The 24,758-nt window shown below is 36.7% G+C and overlaps 1 protein-coding gene across 1 annotated transcript; it reads left to right on the top strand.

Moving 5' to 3' along the window:
* The first annotated feature begins 3,323 nt into the window (after positions 1-3,323).
* On the top strand, positions 3,324-24,697 carry UFL1 (UFM1 specific ligase 1). Its single transcript, XM_082276841.1, has 19 exons — positions 3,324-3,429; positions 4,118-4,263; positions 5,140-5,168; positions 5,924-6,021; positions 6,846-6,960; positions 7,227-7,357; positions 7,997-8,055; positions 11,336-11,482; positions 12,565-12,740; positions 13,081-13,260; positions 13,618-13,738; positions 15,953-16,075; positions 17,786-17,906; positions 18,736-18,899; positions 20,006-20,136; positions 20,277-20,357; positions 21,115-21,200; positions 21,623-21,803; positions 22,505-24,697. The coding sequence occupies exons 1-19, from the start codon at positions 3,353-3,355 to the stop codon at positions 22,715-22,717; spliced, it is 2,379 nt and encodes a 792-aa protein (XP_082132967.1). The 5' UTR covers positions 3,324-3,352; the 3' UTR covers positions 22,718-24,697.
* Positions 24,698-24,758: the final 61 nt, after the last annotated feature.

Genomic DNA, 24,758 nt, shown 5'->3' with positions numbered 1-24,758 from the left:
GAAAGTGTGTTGTTTCCTAACCGAACCAATTAGGCAGAAAAGGCTGCCTGAGGTTAAGCTAAGTACCCTCCCATTAGCACAGCCACAGTGCAAATGACAGGAAAAGAGTACAGTGAAAAGCAAAACATTATGCTATTTATAACTGTGCACTAAAAAGGGACTGTGACAATGAAAAAAGCCAAAGCTACCCATGGCACAAACAGCCAGAGTGAAAACCCTTCTTCTAATGTAAATCCAACAGCCAGTTACCATTTAAAAAAAGCTTGTGCTTTATCCTGCCAGCTCTCTCTGATAAAGGAAGGGGTCATTAGGCACCTGCTCCTTCATCAGAGTAATCCCGATGAGTCACCACATCAAAATTGTTACTAATATTTTGTATACCAGCACAGTAAAAAACAAATGAGATGAGAGGTAACCTTTTTTACTGCTAAAATAAAAGTAAACACATTAATGAGCAAAACCTGACAGCTAAAGCATTCAAATTTACAAGCTTACCTGTTTAGTAGGAATAGATATCCAGCAAGTTATGAAGAGAATATCATGACATATGCAGAATGAAAGAACCATTTAAAATTTTCTAATTTATACTCCATCTCATTCAGTTTACAAATTGTTTTCAGACATCCTATTATACAATTATTTATTCATTTCCACCTGCATAATTTCTAATTTTTCATCCAAAAAGTGGTTACACTGCTATTTCCTGTCTTTATCTTAATAAATTCCTTATATCAAAAACATATAGTCTGCACACAATCCAACCGCCCGGTAAATATCAGGTAAGATTCCATCCCTAGATGAACAAGGTGTGGCACTGCTCTTTCTGAGGGAAAGGAAAATATACTCTGCATATCAGAATTCCCCCAATTCATTTTTTATACCAAGCCAAAAGTTCTGTGATAAACCACACCTCTTAGAAACTTTGTTCTTCTCTGTTTTGCATTATTCATTCTTTCTATGAATTTTCTATATACTCCTAAAAATACTTTATGTAGTCAAAAAAAACACCCACTACATTACTATTATATTGTTACATGAATACTAGAATACAAACTTTCACAATGTACTTTATGTCATACAGACAGCATTGATTCATTTTGACAGGATTAATAACCTCATCATTTGCTTTCGTTGTCCCCAATTAAGACAGGGTAATTGATATTCCCAGAGTGAATCAATGCAATACTGTGCATGGCTTTCATAAGAAATTATTTCCTTTGCTTTGTGTCAATGGAGTATAGCCATCAATCCATATTATAATAATTATGTAAAAGTTTATTTAAACTTTTACTATCATTAAAGCTACAAAAACCTTCGCACTTATTTTATACACCTGCAACAATGAAACAAAAACATTTCTGCTACTGTGATAGCTCTGGAATTGGTGAACTCAGAAAAACTGTAGTAAAATATATGGTATCAACTTCATTTTTCAGCATCAAACCTCTTGCATAAAATAGATGCTAATAACATTAGAGGTCAGTTAACAGCAAGAGGTTTGTGCAAGTATAGTAAAATAAATCAGTTACTCTATTTTTAAAACCAGATTTAACATAATTTATAAGCTGTATAAAGAAAATTGATTTCTGCTGAAAAAATAATCTGAAGTGTTACTAGAATAGCATTAAGGTATAGAAAATATTAATGCATCTGTTGTGCATACATCTCCAAAGAAATGAGTTCTTACAAAGTCTTTGATTGTGGACTCAGAACCTGCAATTTGGAAATATCAAATGCTTATAACTATTGTGTATTAATATGATTCATCTGCTCCTTCTTTGCATACGGGTAGAACATAAGTCTAAGTTTAAAAAAACCCCAAAGCCCAATAACTCAGCTCTACTTACAGATTACTATTTCCAAAAATCTGGAAACTGTGACTTGAATTCAAGTCATACACACACAAGTGAAGGTCCAAGCCATTATACATCACTTTTAGATCTTAACTACAATGCCCCATTTGGCCAGTCCAGTGACTCAGATTTTAGTTGAAAGGGATTCTCTACAGCCTGGTAGAGTACACACATAATTGAAGGACTACAAATCCACTTCGGGTTAGGTAGGAGGAATCCAGTTCTAAGACCCCACTTCTTTTTCCAGATGTTCCCTCTGGTAGCCTATTTCTATATAATCTTCATTAAAACTGCCCCCAAAACTACTATCACTTTTTTTTTCCCCTCTATTCTTCCACTACACTATTCATTACATAGAAGTATGCCTAAATCAAGGATCTGGCTAAGAATCTCCCTTGCTATCCTCTTTGGCTGCGGAGGAGTCCTGCTGTAATTAGTTTAGAGCTTGGTTTACATCTATGTTTTAGGAAGAGCTGCTCTTTGAGGAACCTGTCTCGCTCCCTACAAAGGCTCCAAGACCAGACCTCAACAGCGCACCTCAGATGCCCAAGCAAAATAAATCCTGCCCCTAATTTCTCATCTCGAAGAGAACGACCAGTAAAACTAAAACTATAAATGCTGTTACAGCTTTTGTTCACGCTATTTAAAGTGCACCCAGCACGACACCAATCGTGCCAGAGACATTTTCCTGGGACTTTGGGAAGGCAGAGTCACAGAGTGACAGTCAGGGTCAGTGAAAACACCGGCTGTGCAGGAAGGAGCAAGAAATCTGGCAGGACAAGGAGAGAGCCTCAGCAGCACGGACCATCCTCGGGGTGCTGGGCAGCTCGCAGCGCCGTGCTGCTGTCCCGCCTGCAAGGTGCACTGGTGGCTGAGGCTCCCTCTGCTCGCCCCGGGGCGGGAGCACTCCCTGTGCACTGCTCTCTGCCATTGCCACAGACGAGTCAGCTTCAGGTAAGTGCCAAAAAGGCCTTTAAATCTGTGCAGCTTACCACTGGACAACTAAATAAATTCAGCTTGCCCCTCACTGCGTAATAGCGGTCCCATTATATGGCAGGACTATTGGTCTCACACTCTACCCGTACTCTAAATGTCATTTCAGGTTTCGGTAGCGGCAGCTCTTAGCGCGGCTCACGCTGAAAGCAAGGCTCACAGCCCAGGCCCAGCTGCCACAGCCCCGGCCCGCCCGGAGCAGCCGCTCTCGGGCCGGCGCTGCCGCATCCTGGGGCGCGGGGCACCCGCCCAGCCGCGCCTCCGCTGACAGCACAGGAGAGCTGCTCCCGTGCCCGCCCCGCCGGGATCCAGCTGCTGGAGCCAGGCCCGACTGCAGAAACCGCTTTTTGTTCCTTTTTCCGTAGTTGGCTTTTGTTCCGTTTGTTTGTTTTCAGTGACCGAGCCCGCGCAGGGGCGCCTCCGTGCCGCGGGGCGGCGCTGCGGGCGGAGGCCGGCCCCGCTCTCTGCCCGCCGCCGTCCTGCCGGGGTTGACGTGTCGCGGCGCGATGGCGGCGGCCTGGGAGGAGATCCGGCGGCTGGCGGCCGATTTCCAGCGGGCGCAGTTCGCCGAGGTGGCCCACAGGTGAGCAGGGCGGCGCCGGCCCCGCCACCGAGCCTGCCTGCCGCTCCCCTTCCCCGCGCCGGCCTCCCCCCGCGGCCCCGGCCCGGGCACCCCGCGGGGCCCAGCCAGGTACGGCCCCTCCGCAGGTCCCTGTGTCAGTGCCGGAACCCCCGCGGGCCCATCTGGGACCCCAGAGCGCGGACAGGCCCACGGAACCGACTGAGTGTGTAGTCACACCTAAGTTCGAGATGCTCAAATCGTCACGGCACCAGAGCTCGGTTTCTTCCTTTATGTCTGCTTGACCAATTGAGGTAGTTGCCCGGAATTTGCTGTTGTTAAAAATAAATCCGAAATGCGCAAAAGTAAAATAAAAACGCACAGAAGTATCAAAGACACGGATTCTGTAAGTACAGGCGTTCCTAAATTCACCAGCAGGTGCGTTCTTACGACTGACAGGGCTGACAACTGCTCAGGAGGAGAGCAAAAGTTTTGGAGAGATGACTCGCCTAAGTGAAGCCATATGGATGATTTGGTGGGTGATAAGCAGGATACAGACATTAGTTTCTTTGTCTGAAAAAGTATATTCGCAAAGAACCGCAACTAATCTTCATTGTACTTCCTGTGTTTAGCATATTTGAAACATCAATTTAAAGGTAATTTTAGCATGTACTTCCTTAGAATAACTGCTGACTCCTTCTGCTGTTGATAGATTGTCAGAACGGAACTGTATAGAAATTGTCACAAAGCTGATAGCAGAAAAGCAGCTGGAAGTAGTGCACACACTTGATGGCAAGGAGTATGTCACTCCAGCACAGATTACTAAGGAGATCCACGATGAGCTTCATGTTTGTGGTGGTAAGTGTGGCATTTTCCTTCTTCCTTTGTATTTGGAAGTTAATTTTAAAGGCTACAGAAAGAAATTGAAAGTTTTCAGTACCCTTAATCTTTCAGAAAAAGCTTTCTTCCATTTGCTTCATCTACACCATAATTCATCTACTGCTATTTTATTTTCACTTCAGATCTGTGTCAAGCTTTTAGGTAAGCATATCAAGATATGTTACTTGGTTTATTTTCACACATGCAGAATTTCTGACATAAAAGTTGTATAAAAATCCTTATTAAAGAAATTTGGCATTTTAATATAGTTAAGTACCTGGCCCAGATGTTTGGGCTTGTCTTGGAATTTCAAGGTCATTTTCCTTTCACACCGTTAGTAATAATAATATTTGCAAATTATCGTTGACAGGTGTTTTATTTTACTCATGTAAAGAGCCACCTGTATTGGAAGATGTGACTTAGATATATAAGGAAGCAAGTACTCTTCAGACAGCTTTTTGTTGATGGCTTTAATGAGCAGGCAGTGTATTGTACTTTGAGTTATACTTAAGGATGAGTTTCACAATATCATAAGTTTAGAGAAATTAACTTCTTATTATGTTCATACAGATTAGCCATTTTCTCTCTGCTACCATAGGTATGCCTCAGTTTGTGTTATGCCATTGTGTATCATACCAGTGGGACAGCTTGAACTAAATTAAAATTTGCTGGGTTTTTTGTTAGTAGCATCATGCGAAGGTAGAAAGTTTTAACAATCTCTGGGTACTCATGGACTAGTTTAATTGGTCTACAGAAAAAGTAATTAAATATTGCGTGCACAATGAGCTGTACTATATTCTAAATCTGTTCAAATATGTTTCATGTACTAAAAGTGTATTTTAACTTTTCTTGAAGGTCGAGTTAACATTGTCGACTTACAACAGGTAACTTTAGTAATAAAAACTTTATACTTCTCTATTTTCTTCACCATTTGTATTGTGAGTATGCAGTTCATTAGTTATATTCCAGCTAAGTTATTTTTTTAAAACAGAACAAATTTTATGAAGAGCTGGTAGCTCATGTCAGGGTACTGCAGATTACTTAATGCATCAATTTATTGCTTTGTTGAAAACTCTCTGCTTAGTGATAATCTAGGACTTCTGAAATTGCCATTGATATATACAGTTTTTGTTTATGAACTCTTTCTTTGTAAACTAAGGAGGGCAGACAGAAAAGAAATATGTTACCCATTTAAATTTAAAGCTGCAGGAGCATGCATAATTAGCTTTGCATGCCTCTTTGGATCTTCCCTCTTCCTTCATTATTCTCTTGTCTCCACTAGTCTTTGTCCTCCAGTAGTATTCCTTTGCAGCTAATTTTCCCTTCAGGCTTGAGCAAAATTACTTGGAAACAGAAAACCTTCATGAAAAGCAGTTTTCTATTTTCTGGTATTTTTTTATCACTTTCTGATTTTTTTTTTTTATTATATAGATTTCTTTTAACCTTGCCCCAGTTGCAAAGAGAGTTTTTTTCCCTAAAGCATTGCTGCTTTATTACAAAACACAGATAAGTGTGTGTGTATGCAACAGTAGAAAAAAGTAAAAGCATCTTTCCTCAAGGTATAGAAATGTGTAAGTAACATGTCAATGTTTGAGAATGATTTTCAATTTAAAGTTCTGATAAGAGGTGTTTATTTTAGGTAATAAATGTGGACCTTCTACACATTGAAAACAGAGCTAATGACATAGTTAAATCTGAAAAAGGTATTCAGCTTGTTCTGGGACAGCTTATAAACGAGTGAGTACCTTCAGGAGCAATATGTATAATTCATGCTGTATTTATTTTTAAAATGCAGACTAAATGTAGTGTCCTACCTTTGTTGCTTCTGAAGTGAAATACTTTTTTCTTGGCTGATTTGGTGGTGATCAGAGCTACTTTAGGCAAGTGAAGCCTATCTCAGCAAAGCATCCAGTGAATCCATGGTGTAAAGGCCTTGCTGAACATTTGTGTTCACTGTCCTGCATTCAAGGGCCTTCATTTCTTACCCAGTGTCTTTGTGTACAGCAGCCAGATCTCCTTTGCTCTCTGGCTTTGCTGTCTGCCTCAGCCTCTGACAAACCTTTTCACCTCTTGTTTTACCTCACAAGCCTAAGATGTTTGAGCTAGTTATCTCATGGCTTTCAGCGCACTAATAACCACTGGAGTAATACTCTTATGGGGTTATCCTTTTGATTGATCAACCTTCAGGATCTGGTCTTATCAAAGAACATGAAGTTCCTGGCTCTCTTGAAATTCTTAAGACCTGTCTTGCTTGCTCAAGCCATTTTCTGATTTTCATTGGCATGGTGTTTTCTCTTTCTTAAAATTTTCATACAAGCAGATAAATGGCCCATCTTAGTACTAGCTACCTGGTTCACAGGCTTTTTAAAAAAAAAACAACACCCGTTTTCACTTACACTGTTCTCCTTTATTCATTTAAAATAACTTTCAGTTTATTTTTGCAAAGATGCAACAGAAAGAGGTATATTAAAATAGATCAGTTATTCAGTATGTGATCTTGAGGTTGACTTTGAATGTCACACTTAATGTGCTGTCTTGTCTTTTTCTTGTTTTTACAAAAGGAGTTATCTGGATCAATTAGCAGAAGAAATAAATGATAAACTACAGGAATCTGGGCAGGTGACAATATCGGAACTCTGCAAGGCATACGACCTTCCAGGAGACTTCCTATTACAGGTGATGAAAGCCACCAACCTGGCAAATGCAGAATTGGTTGTTACCACCTTCTTTCTTTATCTTTGCAGCATCCATGGCTGTAAGTCACTGTTTCGTACAAAATTCGTCCAAAATTTCATGCAAAATCAGTGCTAATGTTAAATCTTAGTTTTCATTGTGCATCTGCAAACCATACTTCTGTTTTCTGCCAAGTTCTCTGTTGTTAGATACCCATATATGTTATGGAAGAAGGCATGCTTAGAAAAGCTCAATCCATCTATTTACAGGCATTATCCAGGCGTTTGGGCAGAATTATTCATGGACAACTAGACCAGGAAAACCGTGGGGTGATTTTTACAGAAGCCTTTGTGTCTCGCCATCGAGCACGCATTCGTGGGCTCTTCACTGCAATTACTCGGTAAATTGCAATGGCTGCAACCACACATTAAAATATTTTTGCTATAGGTCTTTATGGGCCAGATTCACTTGTGATGGAAAAAGAAAAGAAAATAAAAACCTATGGATATATTCCCCTAACTGTAGTTCAGTTCCTGGGACCAATACTCAGTTATGTTAGACTCACTTGTTAGAAATGGGGACCCCCTTTTGAAATGAGAACAAGGGACGTATAACAATATACAGTATGCAAAGTACTTTAGTGTTTTGGCTGAAGAAAATGACAATCTGTAGTTCTTTCACTTGTAGAATATATCCTCTTGTCGTTCCACTGCTCCCTAGTCAGTTACTTATTGATGAGGTCGCTACATGTGAATATAGATAAGTTTTTCTTATTAAATCAGTAAATTTCTGTGTCACCTTGTAGAAAAACTTAGCAGAGCAGAAGTTTTCTTACAATTAATTATCATAGCTTTGTCTTACAACTTCACAGTAATTCAAAATTAAAACTTTGTAAGCTATTTTAAACATCAGTGTAGCACCTTGAGGCTAAGATACTACATAATTTTGTTAATCTAGAGTAACCTCTCTTGTTTCTGGATTCTCCACATCACTTTCATGTCATTAATTTATATTGTTTTGTTTTTTCTTTTTTTCCAAGGCCTACACCTGTAAGTAGCTTGATCACTCGGTATGGATTTCAAGAGCACTTACTTTACTGTGAGTTTCATTCAGAATATTTTGTGTGTTTGTTAGGAAATCCATTCTTTGTTGCTAGAAGTATGCTTTCAGAGAAGGGTTTTGGTATATAGCCTTAATTCTGAAATACAGAACAATGTGTTTTTCTTTAGCGTAGAAAGTATTAAACCCTTTATCTGAAGGGATGTTCTCTCCATCCAAAGCAATGAAAATATTTGTTGACAAGATACCTCTGGGGGCAGAATGATGCAAGAAGTACAGTACTTATTTATTCATCTCTTTCATTATTTGCCTTTAGCTACTAGCAGTTTTATCAGTGAAGCACACAAAAGGGAACAGATTTTATGTGGCCAAATGGCATTAACTGCTCAGGATTTTATTTACTGACTTTTTTCTGTGATAATGGAGGCAAAGCGTTTGTTATACTCTTAGTTAAATGACTTCATATGCTGAGGGATAAAACATATCCTTAAATTCTTTGTTTTTATTTTCCACAGTTCCTTTTCTAAATAGAATGCATAAAGATTCCCTATTCAGCTGCTGCAATCTTTAAGCACTACTTGTTTGTTGCTTTGTGTGCCCTCTCCTATCTCTCTAAAATGCTGCTTCAAGCATCGTTAGTCTTCTATGCTGGCTGACCAAGTGCTGCTGGTCTTTAAAATCCTTTAATAGTTTTCTATGTCTACTCATGAACCTTAACGCTTCTCTTGTTTGATTGGGTCTTTTTGCCTTCAGGGCATTGCTCACTTTAGCTCCACTGAGGTATCTCTCTGCTTACTCTCTGGTTCTCTGCCACAAGCTTATTCTAAAAATTAAAATCTTAGTACTTAAATAAAATCATATAAACACTCTGCTTCCATGTAATAAAACTAAAATTTCCACTTTTTTTTTTTTATATGCCATAGATTAAAGGGAAAGTCTGTTCAATTGCATTATAGTAATGTCTCAATACCCAGCAAATTTCAGTATTTGGTGACAGTCTATTTCAGATAAGTCCTTCAAGTACATCATCATGCTTTGATCGTGTACCGTATTAATGTGAATTGAAGTTCAGCTGTTTTCCTAACACCAGTGATCATCACAATATGTATTTCTAGTACTTTCATGGGGGTCTTTAGTGAGTTTGTTCATCTTTTTCTTTAGTTTTTCTTCGTGTGTCTCATTACCTCTGCAGTTTCTTAAGTTTCAAAGAGCTTTTTATCTTTTTGTTTACTGCCAGACCACATTTGATATTATTGTGTCCATTTGCTGAGATGCCATTTCAATTTCGCAAATGATGGAAACTTGAAAAGTGCCTTTTAATGATGTTACGTTTTTGCTTTTTATGTTTGTCACTATTAGCAATGTGTTTAAAAGTGGTCTTTGTCAGTTTTCTGTCTCTTCCAGAAAAAAAAAGTAAGTTCAGTGTAATATTTGTATCATTTACAAACAGCTAATTATTTAATCAACACTTGGGTTTAGACAGGATAAACATTATTCTTTGGTTTTGTCGCATAGATGTGCTGCTATTCATCTTAAGCTTGCATAAAGTCATGATAAAAAGTAGTTTTAGAAATGAGAAACTCTTTCGCTTAAAACACTCATTACAAAGCATAATGAAATCACAGATGTTCTTCATTTCTAAGCATTATGTTACTGGTGTGGGACAGACATAGAGGGACACTTACCGTCTTTGCCAGACTGTGACAGAGACCTAATAGGACACTACAGACTACTTGGTCACCTTTAAAAATAAGTGTGACTTTATGGTAGTTCTACAGAGGTCCTGTTGTTTTAAAACAAAATACTGTCCAGATATAATTGTAGCAGGGTCTGTGAAATCTCTCAGAGTACTCCATTGCCCTGGAGTTTTAGAGCTGACACTTGCTAAATACAGAATTTAATTGATACCTTCATTTTACTTCTTTTCTTCTGACATCTTCATTCCCTAAAGACTTTGGTCCATTAATAGATTTTCAGCCAATTTTGTGGAGCTGTAGTGAAGTCTAATTCTTTTTCCTAAAAACTTTGAATAAAACAAGTTTAAATTTTAACAGAGAACCAATCTATATTTTATGACAATTGCTTAAGTGGAATAGGCACACTGACTCTATTTTCTATGGTAACTAAAATATTAGGAAGTATAAAAATCTAATTTTATTTCCAGAATTGGTCTTATAAGCTCCATTTTATTCAGTGTAACTGAACCATGGCAGAAAATGATTTCTGGCTCTTGTCTTAAATTTCATAAAGATCTATCTTGTTTAAATCAGTTTCTCTTTCTTCTGCATTTTTTCAGTGTAAGTATTGTTCAGCTTTGCTAGTGGCAGTTGTGTTCAATAGCTGCTAGCTTATAGAGGCTCATCTTCACTATGGGCATATCTGACAAAAACTATCATGATTTAATATGCACTGTTTCTTCTGGAACGGGGTTTTCAGGTAAACTTTCCTGCATAAGTGAGCTAAACCTCTGTGTGTTGTACTAAGCATGTTGTAGTGTTGGCTGCTGCTCATATTTAATGAGGAAGAGGCCTTGCTATGTGATACCATTTAATGTTTTGTTCCAGAGTAAAATCTGTCTTTTAATGAAATAGAAAAGAACATAAACTGAGTGTAAAAATAGCCATCTGGCAAAGCTCTAGAATTCAGCAGAGTTGGCAGTTGATGTCATTGATTATTTTAAATACATCTCTTGTATGACAAAAAGGCAGAAGCAGAACATAGGAGGCAAATCAGATATTCCTGTGCAACTTTAATGGATTTTAAAAATCTTATTTAGCACTGAGAAGTGCTTAGTACTTTGGTACTACCAGTTACCGATATGTTCTTTGTCAGCAGTATTTGTACATTCTCAAAGGTTATTATTGACAAATGTGTTATGCAATTTAGATAATGACTTTTCATGTAATTTTAGTGTGTTCAGATCTCTCTTTTTTCCATCTTGGTTGACATGCAAGAGGTGAATTCAAAGAGAAAATTTTTAATAAAATGCTAATATATTCTACTCTTCTGGCTAGAGAAAGATTCTTCTATGTCTGCATTTTTAAATTACAAGCTAAAACTGGCCAGATATATGTTCAATAAAAAACATTTTGATCCTGCCCTTTTAGCTCACTCTTTGGAAACATTGTTTGATTTCCAGAGCTTTCCTGAAGAAATTCTCGTAAATGTTAAAAATAATTGATAGAGCTCGGCACTGTTTCACTAGAAGCATGAATTGGTGGGAAGAAAGAAGAAACAAACCAGGGAAAATAATTACTATCTTTTGATTAATGGATATACTGACTTAGGAAATGTCTCTTCATGTATTTTCCTCTTGTAGCTTTGCTAGAAGAACTTGTTAACGCTGGTCGTCTGAAAGGCACCGTGGTTGGTGGGAGACAGGATAAGGCTGTGTTTGTTCCAGACATCTATTCCAGGACACAGAACAACTGGGTGGATTCCTTTTTCAAGCAGAATGGTTACTTAGGTAATTAATCAATATTCTTACAGATAAAATAGCTTTCTAAAACTAGTTTAGGTAATTGGTCTTATCTTAATATAGTTAGTGCTTAGAGTGAAGCCTCACAAGGATAAGTGGAAATCAATACAGTGGCTGATAGTCCTTTGCTAAAAGACCATCTTGATCATAATGATGTGTGTTACTGTATCACAATGAGCTGTATCTCAGCGGAGGGAGCCGTACTGCTAAGCAGTTACTACTCCTCGAAAACGGGTTACAAATGCTACTTCTATTACTGCTCTGGAAACATTATTCATTGTAGACTTTTCAGCTCATCGTGGCTGGAGTTTCAGGCTGGGTGTCCTGATTACAACCAGACTTTGGCTGCTAATAGTCCAAACGTGCAGTACTCAGGAAGAATTTTTTTCCAAAATGGTGTTTGTAGAACTGGAGTGAGTAGCACTAGTGTCCTGATTTGAATCCAAACAATTCTATCTAACTTCAAGCTGAGTGATGCTGGATGATGGTGTTTTAAAGCACCACGACCTGTGGGAAAATGTGGATCTGAATAAAGAAAGGAATGTACCCTTATGGTCCCAAGGGGTCAGTCCGTAAGTAGCAGTTACTCTTGCAGATTGGAAAGGTTTGCCATAACTTACAGTGATAGTATTAAGTGTTCCTGTAATACTGCTTGACTGATGGAGTATGTGTCAGTCGTTGAATGTTTTCCACACTAGAACGGCTAAATAGTTGAAAACAAAACACTTGGACACTGCATGTATTGTAAATATTGTTCGTGCTATATTAGAATACTTTGGAAAGGTATGACTGCAAATATAAACTTAATGGTATAAGAATCTAAAAAAAATGGTTTTCTAAATTCAGACCAAAGTCATGTCCATGATTTAATTTTCATACTTCTATTAACAACATTTAGATGTAGCTTGTACTGCGCTAAGTTTTAGGTCAGCATTAGCTTAAGGCTGCATTTACTTGTATAAAAACTATGTGTAACTCTTCATTTCCTGCTTTCAACATAAAGTCATCACATAAGATCTTGTCTGTATATGAAGGAACTAAATTTTAACAGACATCTAACTATTTTATAGAATTTGATGCATTGTATAGACTTGGCATCCCTGACCCAGCAGGCTACATTAAAAAGAGATACAAGTCCGCACAACTCTTATTTCTGCGAGCAGCTTGTGTTGGTCAAGAAATTGTGGATCAAGTTGAAGCCTCTGTGGAGGAAGCCATCAGCTCTGGAAACTGGATAGATGTAGCAGTAAGCAATCCTTTCAGTTGTTGCTGGATTTATTTATTTTTTCTTATTTTTGTGTCAAATCATACTTTATTGAAACTACACATATGTATAATGTGTTTGGTCTGTAGCTGTTGAGCTTCAGTTTGAAGAAGTTGCCATGCATTTGCCCAGAGGTAACACATATTTCTAGAGCAGTGTTGATTTGTGATGCTAGAATATTTAAAACAGTGTATACTCTTAAATTACTACCTTTATTTGAAAAGTGCAGTGTTTTCTAAATAGTTATCAGGTGTCAAATGGCACATCTGTATTCTGTTTATCCACATACAAGATTATTGTACGTTGATTTTCTTTACCCTAGACTCTTCTGCCCAGCTCATTGTCAGTGGAAGATGTTGGGATTTTGCTTCAGCAAGTGATGAGATCTTTAAACAAAAGCTCTTCAGGTTTAGTCTTCAGTGACACCATTGCAGTCAGTGAGAAATTTCTAAGCACCTGTGCTGACCTGTTTTCTGATCTGATGCAACAGAAAGCTGAAAAGGTACAGTAGGTTTTTTTATTGGTCAAGATGCAGTGCACGTTGAGTGTTGGGATAAAGCTGATGTGACTTTCTAGTCACTGTTACCACTTCTGTACATCTCATCTGAAATTCAACTGGAGAAAAAGCAAAACAAATTAACAACAGGTTTCTATATTTAATGGGTGTGATTTAATGTACATTCTGGTGCACTCAGGAAGCGCAGTCACACTAACAGTTTTTCTCTTCATGTGTTGCACTTGGAAAACATGTTGATTGATTAGTGCGCATGAAAATGGCAAATGGCTTAAAATGTTTCTGTATGTTTCTTCCATTGCTATGTGTGTCTTTTTGCTATGAAGTGCATGTTCTTCATTTTAGGAAATCAAAAACAACCCTGTTAATTTAATCACTGAAGAAGATTTAAAACAGGCTTCTTGTTTAGAGAACTCATACACTAATAAAAAAGACAAAAAGGATGAACGAAGAAAGAAAGCAACAGGTAAAACATCAATATATAGCTTAAGCAAAAAAAAACCAACAAACTTGTTTTGTCTTGGACATACTCAATATAAAGTTAGTATATTTTGTAATCTATCAAATGCTTCCAGTCCATTGCTTAAGATATTTAAGAAGTAATCCAACCACTTACCTTTATGCTGTGGGTGTGGATACATCTCAGCTATGCCCAGGAGAACTAATTTCAGACTTAGAAATGCAGAGGTAGTACCATAAAGGTCTCTTGAGTTAGTTCAACACAAGGTAACTTTTTAGAAGCAAGGAATTTTTATATTTTATACAGTATGATCACATATTTTATACAGTATGATCACATAAGACTGAATAAAACCAGTATTACCTCAGGGACCTCTGTACCATGTTTTATTACACAGTATAGATAACACTTTTAGTCTCCAATTTTCAGAGATCCAGGAAAATTAATATACTTCTTATTATTAGTCTTGAGATGTTGAGTCCAAAATAACTTTGTCTAAATTGAGAATGATTTTTTGAGGTTTTTTTTGAAGAATACTTGACATCTTTTCTGGGAAAACCATGCCATAGAATTTTCTGTTGTTTGCACATGTAACAGTTACTTGGAGATTAAGTCACCCCAAAACAACAGTTTACTTTGAGGTATATCCTGGATTAAATTAATCTCAAACCTTACTCCATTTGTATGGTGACTGTTTGGAATAGATTTCAACTGAAGGAAGAATAAAAATGTGAGGGTTTAACCCTTTGAAATCCTTCTGACTTTTAAAACAGTATTCAGTCTGAAGACTGCATTTTGAGTCCCAAAAACTTTATGTTGCTCTTGTGTTTCTACAACACAGCTGAGAAATCTGTGTTGAACTCACATGCAGCGTGTTACTGTGCTACTGAAAGTAAGTGAATTAGAGAACAGATGCATCTGACTTAATTCAATATACTCATCTGCAAAATAGAACATTCTACTCTTTAAAAAAAAGCATGAGTAGGCCTGAGTTGACATGGAAATTAAATTTATTCTTGCCAGAAGAGATGGCATATTTTTCTAGGCCATAGCTGAGGTAGAGAAACTTGAACTTTAATTGAACTGTCAGAATGACTTCGGTTTCCAGCCCTCTGAGGAGTGAGACTCTACTGAGCCTGTACTGCGTGTCTAGACAAATTCCTATCCACAGGTAACATGCTAACACCATCAGGAAGCACTACCCTGAAATGTTTTATTACGGACTGTAAATGTACATTATCTAAAAACACCCCAACATAACAGGTTTATGTAACTGTAGTGCAGTCACATTTCAAATAAGCTTGTGAAAAGCCCCAATTTTGCAGTTAGCTTTATAAGTAGTAGCATCTTGTCTTTGTATTTCCTTTTCTTAAACAATAGTAGTTACATAATGTAGTTACTTGAAATCTTGGACCATATTTAAATGGAAAAATGCCTACTTTCTCAAGGCATAGTGCATGTAAGGCACCGTGGTCTTTAAATTTCTTCCAAGTGAAAAAATAACAGAAGAGGCTATGAAAAAGGGAACAATGACCAGAACAGCTTGCCTTGTGGAGAGGGACTGTATAGCAAATTGAGATTCTGTCTGCAGTTGAATGCATTGATTGCAGGACTTCTGAACAAAGTAATTTGTTATGTGTGTGTCAGAACTGGAACATCCCGTTGCTCTGTAGTCATCTAGGAAAAGTCAAAAAAGATTGCATGCTCTAGTTAATTGAATGTGTGCTCCAAGAATATTTTGGATAAATGCTTATAGTGTAGGATTCTTTCTCTGAAAATTAACAAAGTTACATTGTCTAAAATATTTTTGACAAGCTCAGTTATTTAGCATCATTGAATAAAAATGCTAAATGCTTACTAAGATGCTATTTTCAACCAACAGAAAATCCCCCATTACATTCTGATACCTCATCTTTTTTTAGCTGAAGAAAGACGCTGGTCTTCTTTTTTTTTTTTTTTTAATTACATGTGCATTTGATATTAGTGGCCATGTTTATTAATGACTTTAGCTTAAACAAAGCTTTGCCTCAGTTGCTTTTTTTTCTTAAGAATGAAACTTAAAGCCCTAAGATTCTGGAATATGTTTTCTAGGTTGTATTTAGAATCAAGTTGTGGTTTTCAATCCAGCATTAACAAGTAACACAGATAAATTACCATGGTATTGTAAACTTTTTAAGTGCTACAGCTTTCCTGTGTACTAAGCAAGTAATTCCCCACCAGAGGGCAGTGGAAGCGTGAGAGGAGGAGGCGGTGGGAATGCCAGAGAAATAAAGATTAAGAAAACCAAGAAGAAAGGCAGAAAGGATGCTGACAGCGATGAAGAGTCACAAGGGACTGCCACAGGTTTGTCATTTTATTTTAGGCACTATCTATTCATATCTATTCAACATGGTTTTACTAATTGCATTTTTTCTACATGTGTGTTCTTCCCCCACTGTTTAGGTAAAATCAGGTAAAATGCCAAACAAGATAGGAATACTGTTTAGTTAAAATTGTGTCAATGGATGTGATGTTGCTATTTAAATTAAATGGACATTACATGTTCACTGAAAAGTACAGCTTAGTCTTTAAAAAAGAAATATAAGTCAAGGAAATAATACTATTTTATATTTATTCTTTTATTTTATGTAGGAAATGCCTTAGACTTTGGGCATTTACACTTGATTTTGTAACACCTGCTGCATAGTGTATGATAAATGAATGGTCTAAATTAACAAATCGTAGCAATCAGTTTTTCTTCATAGGGATAAAATATACAGTCAAAACTAATGTTTTGATAGTTTTAATATCACTTCTTATTGGTCCCTATTTTTTCTACCTTCACTATTACAAAGAGCATGAATGGCTTGCTAAGAAGCAAAAGCCAACGTTGTTAGATTTAGAGCAAACAGTAGTTGCGAATGAAGCCATTGTGTTCTTTCGTTCCATGGAGAACCAGAAATGTGTGCTTCCATTTATACATAGAGTCCAGACTTTCAATACTGACTGAAAAATACTTTTAAACATGATATTTGAAGTGTGAAGTACAGCATAGTAATTGTGTTTGATACTGCTCTCAGTGTACTGTAATTCACATATAAATGGAATTATTTTTCAGCACTGCTCAGTTACTGAGTAAAACAGTGTTCAATCACTTTTTTTTTTCATGTAGGCTTTCTATTTTACCCTTATTGCTGCTTGTATTGCTGTATTATAATAAATAGCTATAACCGCAATCTGAAGGTAAAATCAGATGAAAGCATTCAAATGTAAATTCGATCCTTTTTAAAACTTGATTTGACCTCACTTTTCACTTGTTTATAATAACCTTGTATGTTCATTACTACTGTGGCACAACGAGGAGCATCATTGGTGTCCGTACATTCAGTTACTTTATGTGCAGAATAAGCCTGTTTTAAGGTGCATCTGGAACATGTCCTTTTCTGCTTCTCTGTCATCATTCTGATCTCATACTTATATGTAAAAACTAAATTCTACAGCACCCGGGAAAACTTCATGTTTTGTGCAAAACCGAAATACAGATGCACTAAATCATATGCATATAAGTTGATTTTATTACTGGAACACCTTGACTGGTTTAATTTATCATGTTTCAGATTTTATACTGTAACCTCAAGTTTAGCATACTGTGTTACATGATTGTGTCCCTTACTAAATGGAGTTTAAAAAAATAAAAGCACCAACCTTGTGAAATCATTCAAGTAGGAACACTATTCAGTTTTAAAATTTATTTGGTCTTAGTGACATTATGTTTCCTGAACTACTGGGCCAAGCAGTCTGAAGAAAACTCTCACCAAAAATGCATATCCTCATGCACTACTTAAGTTGTCTATTACAGAAACTACTAAGTGATCAAAAGAGAAATTTTGTCAGTTTTTCATATGTGTAAAATTCAACTGTCATGTATAATCATCCCTTTTTTTCCACTGTTGATTATGCATTTCTTCTGTGGTGTTCGGACTTTGACGTTTTCCAGTGTCTTATGCCACAGAGTAATCGCAGCAATACTTAATGGAATGTTTTCTCAGTGAGTGTTGTTCATGGCCGCTACAGGTAGGAGTAAGAAGCTGGAGTTCCCTTTCATGTCACAAGAGGAAATTGAGGATGTTTTAAAGACTCGCATGCAGGATTGCCCTGAAGAGCTTATTACAGAAATTGCTGAACATCTAAGAAGGTAATTTCAGTAATTCAGCTGGAGTTAGAAAATCTGTGATTCACTTCAGTTGAACCTATGCTTCAGTCTGTTTTCTTGATAGAAGTGAACCACAATATTCTTTTTCTGTACAGCTCCATGCTACACCTGTCTTACATATTAGAAAGCTGTGCTGACACAGTAATGTGCTTCTGTTTACTATGGTCCTGAAAGCTTATTTTCGGCTTCATGGGTGTATTTTCACTCCCTTACACTGATCCATGCTGGGGTTTCACCAGTCTCATCTTCTAGACAGTCTTTGGTATATGTTCATGTTTCCTGGTGTCTGTGTCTCCGCTGGTACCCATGAGAACTGGGTAGTAAGTTATGTCAGGAAACTGAGCTATGCAAAGATGAGTAACTTCTTTTAAAAGATGTTCCATACCAGAGAGGATGTGAATATGTATGTTCAGAGCAACAGGAACATAATAAGACTGCAATAGCCAAGCTCGAATAAACTTGGAGTGCAGTAGTAACTACATTTTCAGAAATTTGTTAGAGACCCTTGAAAGTTTGTGAATAGTATTGCTTCTGAAAATCCTTTGTCTTTCACCTTGTTCCCACTGAGGATGTTATACACGTACTGTAACATTAGTACATCTGCCATTAAGTAAATTTTAATTTCCTTGTGGGGTTTTTTTTTCTGATTCCCATTATTTGCTTTTTGTTTATCTTGCCATTCTATGACTGGGACATGAATGTTATTTACTACATAATGAGGTAGTTTTCTCTATTGTTGATATCTTTGGAAAAACCTTGTTGAGTTTCACACTTTGCTCAATGTTTCTCCCTTCCTCTTTCCTGTTCTAAGACCTTTGACAAAAACTTACCAGGAAGTTGTGCGTTCTGTTTTTACGTCTTCAACATCTTCCTCTGGAGCTAACAGAAGACAGGCTATGAAGGACTTGCAGGAGGAATTCTCAAATTTGTACAACAACATTCGGTTATTTGAAAAGGGAACAAAGCATTTCACAGGTACAAAATATATGCTTTGAAAAATGAATATGCTCCTTCAAGGGTGTTAAATTTATTCCAGAATCTACATTAAAGATTAGACAGGAGCAAGAGTTTAAAAAGGAAAATCTAAAAAGAAAAAACTTGTGATGTGTTTATTATGCCTAACACTGCCCTTATGCTGAAGTCCATTACTTTGCACAGTTATTGAAATACATTCGCTTTATTTCATATCCATATTCTGTTATATCTTATGTCAAGATAACTCTGTTCTTGTCTTTCTTTCCCAACTATTTGCATTCCTTCCAATTTTTCACTGTCTAGGTGAAAAAAGAAAGAAAAAATTAGTAAGATCACTTTATTCTGTCAGCTGTGCCACTAATGAAAGAATTGAATACCACTTGTTTCTAAGAAACTGCTGTTTAAATCTCATAGGTTTGATACTGAACATAGCTGCTGCTTGAGGAGAGTCTGTGAGAAAGTGGTAGATCAGTTTTGCAGGGGGTTATTTGCAAGGCATGACAGAAAAGTTAGCATTAGGAAAATACTGTAGACATTTCCAAGATTCTCTGCTGTATTCAGCTTTCTTTTAGAATTTTCCCTGTGTAAAACTTCTAGCAGAAGGAAACGCTAGCAAAACAGCCTGATACTCCTATATTTTGGAATATATGGAATTATTTCCCATTAGCCTTTGTTCTTGGACATGTATTCTGTAGCTTTTTTTTTTTTAAATTCCAGTATTTCAGTCTTAAAGTCACATGCCTGTTCTTCTGTTTAACTCCTTGTCCTGCAGAATTTTCCTTTTCATGCTTTTGACTTGATCAATAGCAGTGGTTCAGGAGGATTGACTGTGCAAGGGCTAGTTAGTTTACTGCTTATACAGATACACCCTTGAAATACTAGCAATGCATTAAAATGTTCTTACAGAATGGAAAGCTCACATTTTTCACTGAAGAATGTTCCACAAGAATGTTACAGCAAACAAGGGATGTTAACTTCATGTATCCAGATAACTTTCTCATACTACTCATGGTTAATGGAGTTTCCAGTTTAGAAAGTGCTATGATAACATCATAGGAATCAGATAACTGTAATAAGTGGCTTTAATCACTTACTTCTTTTAACAGATGATACTCAGACTAACCTTGCCAAACACTTGTTGAAGACCCTGTGTACAGACATTACAAATCTGGTTTTCAACTTCCTGGCGTCTGAGTCAATGATGACAACAGAAAATTACTCTACAATCACAAGTGAGGTACAGATATAACAGTTCCTTTCTAATAGTCTCAAGTAGATCAGTAATGTTTGTGCAATAAGTAATTGCTTCAGTTGAAATATGCCTAATCTAAAAAGATAATTAATATTACAGATTATTTCTATTCTTGTCCCATACAGGGCAGAATCAAGATTTTAGGTAAACTGCCAGAAGATAGCAAAGGTCCTTTAACTAAACTGCATACTTCTCTGAATGGCAAGGTAAAGTGAATCCAAGTTCAGATTTTCTGTTCTGCTGATACAATTCTAGTAAATAGCTGGCACACATAGTGTAGTACATAACTGCTGCTGCCATGAAGAATGAAGGTAAAAGAATCTTTTGAATTCGTGTAAGGCAGTGAGAGAGAGTGTGTTTTCATATCTGTGAATTTTCAGAGATGAAAAGCTGATCTTGCATTTTGATACTGATAGTCACCTCTGGCTCTTTGCTGCCTGATGGAATCCAGTGTGCCTTTCATGGGCAGGTGAGAAGAGTGCAAACTGAGGGAGAACCTCCAGTGTAAAGTGGTTGATGTTTCTTGTATTTTTTTCCCAAAGTTCTTGATTGTTCTCCCATGTATTTCTTAACTAGTAAAATTATGGATATTTTGAAAAAAAACGAAACGTTCAGATTATGGCAGTGTAGACACAAGGAGAGTTATTTATTAATTCTTTTACGCAAAAAGCCATAGTGAGGTGTTTCTTAATAAAATATGTGTCTGTAAATAATTCTAGAACATGTATTCATTTTTTAATTTCATTTCCAAGACAAATGAATTGCAATTTGAGTTATTATTAAGTATATTAACCGTTGTAAGATGAACAAAGGTAATTTCTACTAAATACGTTACTTTCTCTTTTTTCTATAGTTTATTTCAAGTGTATTCACAGTCATCTTTTGTGTGATTAATTGTGAACAGTAGTTAAACCTTTTTGTAATCTGCTAACACAGGTTAAATATTTATATTGTTTTTAATAGAGTATAGAAGATTTTCTTTCGTGCCTTGATTCTGCAGTGGATATTTGTGGTATTATGGTGAAAAAAGGAGACAAAAAGAAGGAAAGGTACTTTAATTTTATTTATTCTATGAAATGTAGCTATATTGCTAAATCTGAATGGTTAGTATGGGAGCAGTCACACTGACTGTGTAAGTAAGAGGCAGTCCTCCTTCCGAACTCCTTAACTGAAAAACAGAAAGTCAAGCAGTCCTGAATCCATGGGAGAAGGAAGAGAGGAGAATTCACATTTAGCTAATTTTCTTGACTCACTACTGTCTGCAGTATAGTGTATAAATTCTCTAGGGGTCTTTCAAAATCTGAACTATGCCAGTGATAGCACTTTTTAATTATTCTTGTATTTCTTATAAATAAATGGTCTATTAGAGGAGAAAATTGAAATTAATTGATGTTAGATAAGTTTTTAGCATCTGTGGTCAACTACTGTATCATAGAACCATATTTTTGTTTAATATCTTCTTGTTGCTTAGGCAAGTCCTGTTTCAGCATAGACAAGCTCTGATTGAACAGCTCAAAGTCACAGAAGATCCAGCTCTTGTTCTGCACCTGACATCAGTATTGTTATTTCAGTTTTCAACTCACTGTATGCTTCATGCACCAGGAAGATCAGTACCACAGATCATTAATTTCCTAAGTGGCAAGATCCCAGAGGTATCCTTTTCTAGCTTTTTAAGGGGAAATTACCTTTTTTCTATGACAGAACATGAAAGTTTTGCCTTACACTATTTCTGCTGCATAAACCTGACACTGTTGGGTTTCATATCTAAATATTACTTTATGTACAGAATATACAATTCCTCTGATCTGTATTGTATGTCAAATCTATCATTTCAGGGATCTGTCACCAAAATTTCTTTTACAAAACTAAAAATGAATCTGTCACTATTCCTTTGCCTTTATCCATGGAGACAGCCCTGTCTTGGGCGATGTTACAATTCTTACAACTGAACGTTTTTACAATCTCTTTCCTCTGTGCCAGAGCATCATTTCTTTTTAAACTTTTCTAATGCAGCTTTAAAGAAAGATGTACCTCTTCAAGAGCAAATACACTGAAATTCTGTATTTTATACTGCCAGAGCTAGTGCAGTTTACTAACGGCAGTGCTTTCATGCTTCAGTGATTAATTGTCCTGTTTTTCAGCACGGATGCACGTTCAGTTTTCTGCTGCTTCGACGTTCTCTCAGAATTTAGGTTGTCAAATATTTTGTTGGAAATATATTTCTGTATCACTAACTCTCTTTATCCAAGAATGGGAGAATGCTTTTTAAAAAATTAAATCTTTAATTACAGGTCTGTCTACCTTCTCTGTAACATTGACATTCCCTGGTTTTGTTCCCATTTTTTGCTCTCAGGATCAGCATTTGCTGTTAGTCAAATACCACGGATTAGTGGTGAAACAGTTGATGAGCCAGACTAAGAAAACTGAACACGGAGACAGTGACACAAAAGATAACATGGAAGAGGAGGAAGGAGCAGAAAGCATTCGAAAAGAGCTCCAGGAAATCACTACCTCTATCAAAGATCTTGTTCTCAGACCTAGAAAGTTTTCTGGAACAGAGGAATAAAACTATTATTCAGCGCATCCAACTCCGTGATAGAGTCAGATTTTATTTTCTTTTATGCTGAAAAAAAGAGACTACAGAAAGTGCTTGACAAACTTTAAAATTTGGCTTGTAGTAATTTGCAAATCACAGCCAGGGAACACAGTTGCTGGGTGATGGTGGCAAATGGAGTTTTGTTACTACTACAGTGTACTTTTAACACACATTAATGTAGATGTGGCAGAACACAGTTGTGGACACTTTGGTTATGAAATCAGTGGGTTTTAACTGGCATCCTCATATGAGGCCTCAAGAAATTACTCTTCAAATAACAGTGTATTTTGTTCCACACACACACAGGCTGATAGTTTTACTTCCCTGATTTGGATTTGTAGTGAGGTAAGGATTGCATATAAGTGTCTATAAGCCTGTCTATCTTAATTTCAAATACTGATTTTTAAACATACTCTGATACCTAATAGCATACCAGCAAAGGCCATCTTTACTCTGGTATCATTAGTGGATGTTTTCAGTTTCTGTTCACTGGACTCACACATTTTGAGTACAAGTGGATGTTGATAAACTTTAAGGGAAGTGATCCACTACTAATGTGAGTTTCAAAATGTACTGAAAGTTCATGAACATCAGCACACTCATACTACTGATGGATTCTGCTAATGTCTGAAATAGCTGTCCGTTTAAAACTTGTAATTCAGACAGACGAGGTGACACTTTTGCATTGGCATTTTGGGAGCAGATAAATACTGTTACACTTGCCATATTGTACATGCCAGGTGTTCATTCAGCAGACTTCTTGAGTGCTTAGTCCAGTTCCCATAGCAGGTAGAAGCATTTGTTTACACTCTGTCAGCTCTTGAGAGAACTTACGGTGTTCTTTATCCTGAGTTTCTTGAAAAGAATTTAGTTCATGATCTCTCTACATAAACTTCATAGACAGAAATGTTGCTTCCCTCAAGTTTTTTGCCAGCGTTATTTTTACATGAGCAGTACTATATGTCTTCAGGAAAGTGCAAAAATGTGAAAAATGGAATTTGGCCACTATTAATGGCATAATTCTTGTATGGCAAATATACTACTTACTTATTTTTAAGAGAAGGTAATTTTCAAACTGGAAATATGTACGTTCTGTTACTTCAGTAATACCCATTGATTTCACGTGTGTAATTTCAGGGGTTTGCATAACATCAAGGTTGAGTAATAAAAGTTGAAACAGTGTTCCTTTCACGAAAAATGTCATTCACCCATTCTTGCCAAAATTGATGCTGAAAGAGAGCAAATTCTGCTCCATTCAAATATTTCTGTTTTGCAACAATTCACATATCCTGTGAGCTTAATCATGAACGTACCCAAGCCTGAAATTGCAACAAGTGAAAGTTGAAGAGGCCAGGTATGGAACCCCAGTAACGGAGTAACAAATGTTAAGGTAATTTTGGTGATGTAAGCAATAGAATTTTACACACATTTAAAGGGCAATAATGCCAGTGCTGATCTTTTATTGGCCATAAGGCAAAACAATTCAGAGTTGCAAGGCAGAAGCAAAGGTAGTTGTTTCTCTTTCCTTGGCTGGAGGTTATAACAGCTGACAGTAAAAGGCAGTGAGGAATAAAAGATGGAAAATATTCAGGTTGTTGAACTTTGTTGAAGAAATAGTTCGTATACAGGGAATAGGGTTGATTTTGTGTTATTTGGCCAGAATAATTAATAAGTTCCTATAATGAATGTAAACAATTTTATATGACATTATTTTGTAAATAATATGCCGTATGAAATTCTTTATGCAAATAAGAAATTATTTTAATAACATTAAATGATGAAGTATTTAAAGAGCATTCTGTTGACTTCACCAGTGTTTGATCATCTTGCAACTTGCAGCTGTCAAACAGCAATTGGTAATACGCACTGTTAGGCTTAACACACCATTCTGAGTGTCCCTGTATTTTTGTTTGATACAGTTTTGTGGTATAATTATGAACTTACTACAGAATTTATCATGTGTTCAGCTTGCTATATTACAGCCTATTTTATAAGAAGGATTAAAAAAATA

The sequence above is a fragment of the Coloeus monedula genome (genome assembly GCF_965178545.1).
Source record: "Coloeus monedula genome assembly, chromosome: 2".
NCBI lineage: Eukaryota > Metazoa > Chordata > Aves > Passeriformes > Corvidae > Coloeus > Coloeus monedula.
Note: the sequence above shows the minus strand (reverse complement) of the source record. Positions and strands in the feature narration are given on the sequence as shown.

Excerpts from the sequence above, each read along its gene's own strand:
- UFL1 (XM_082276841.1), top strand. The coding sequence starts at position 3,353 with ATGGCGGCGGCCTGGGAGGAGATCCGGCGGCTGGCGGCCGATTTCCAG. Across the intron at positions 5,169-5,923 it reads ACATTGTCGACTTACAACAG|GTAATAAATGTGGACCTTCT; the intron begins GTAACTTTAGTA and ends TGTTTATTTTAG. Across the intron at positions 18,900-20,005 it reads GGGAACAAAGCATTTCACAG|ATGATACTCAGACTAACCTT; the intron begins GTACAAAATATA and ends TTCTTTTAACAG.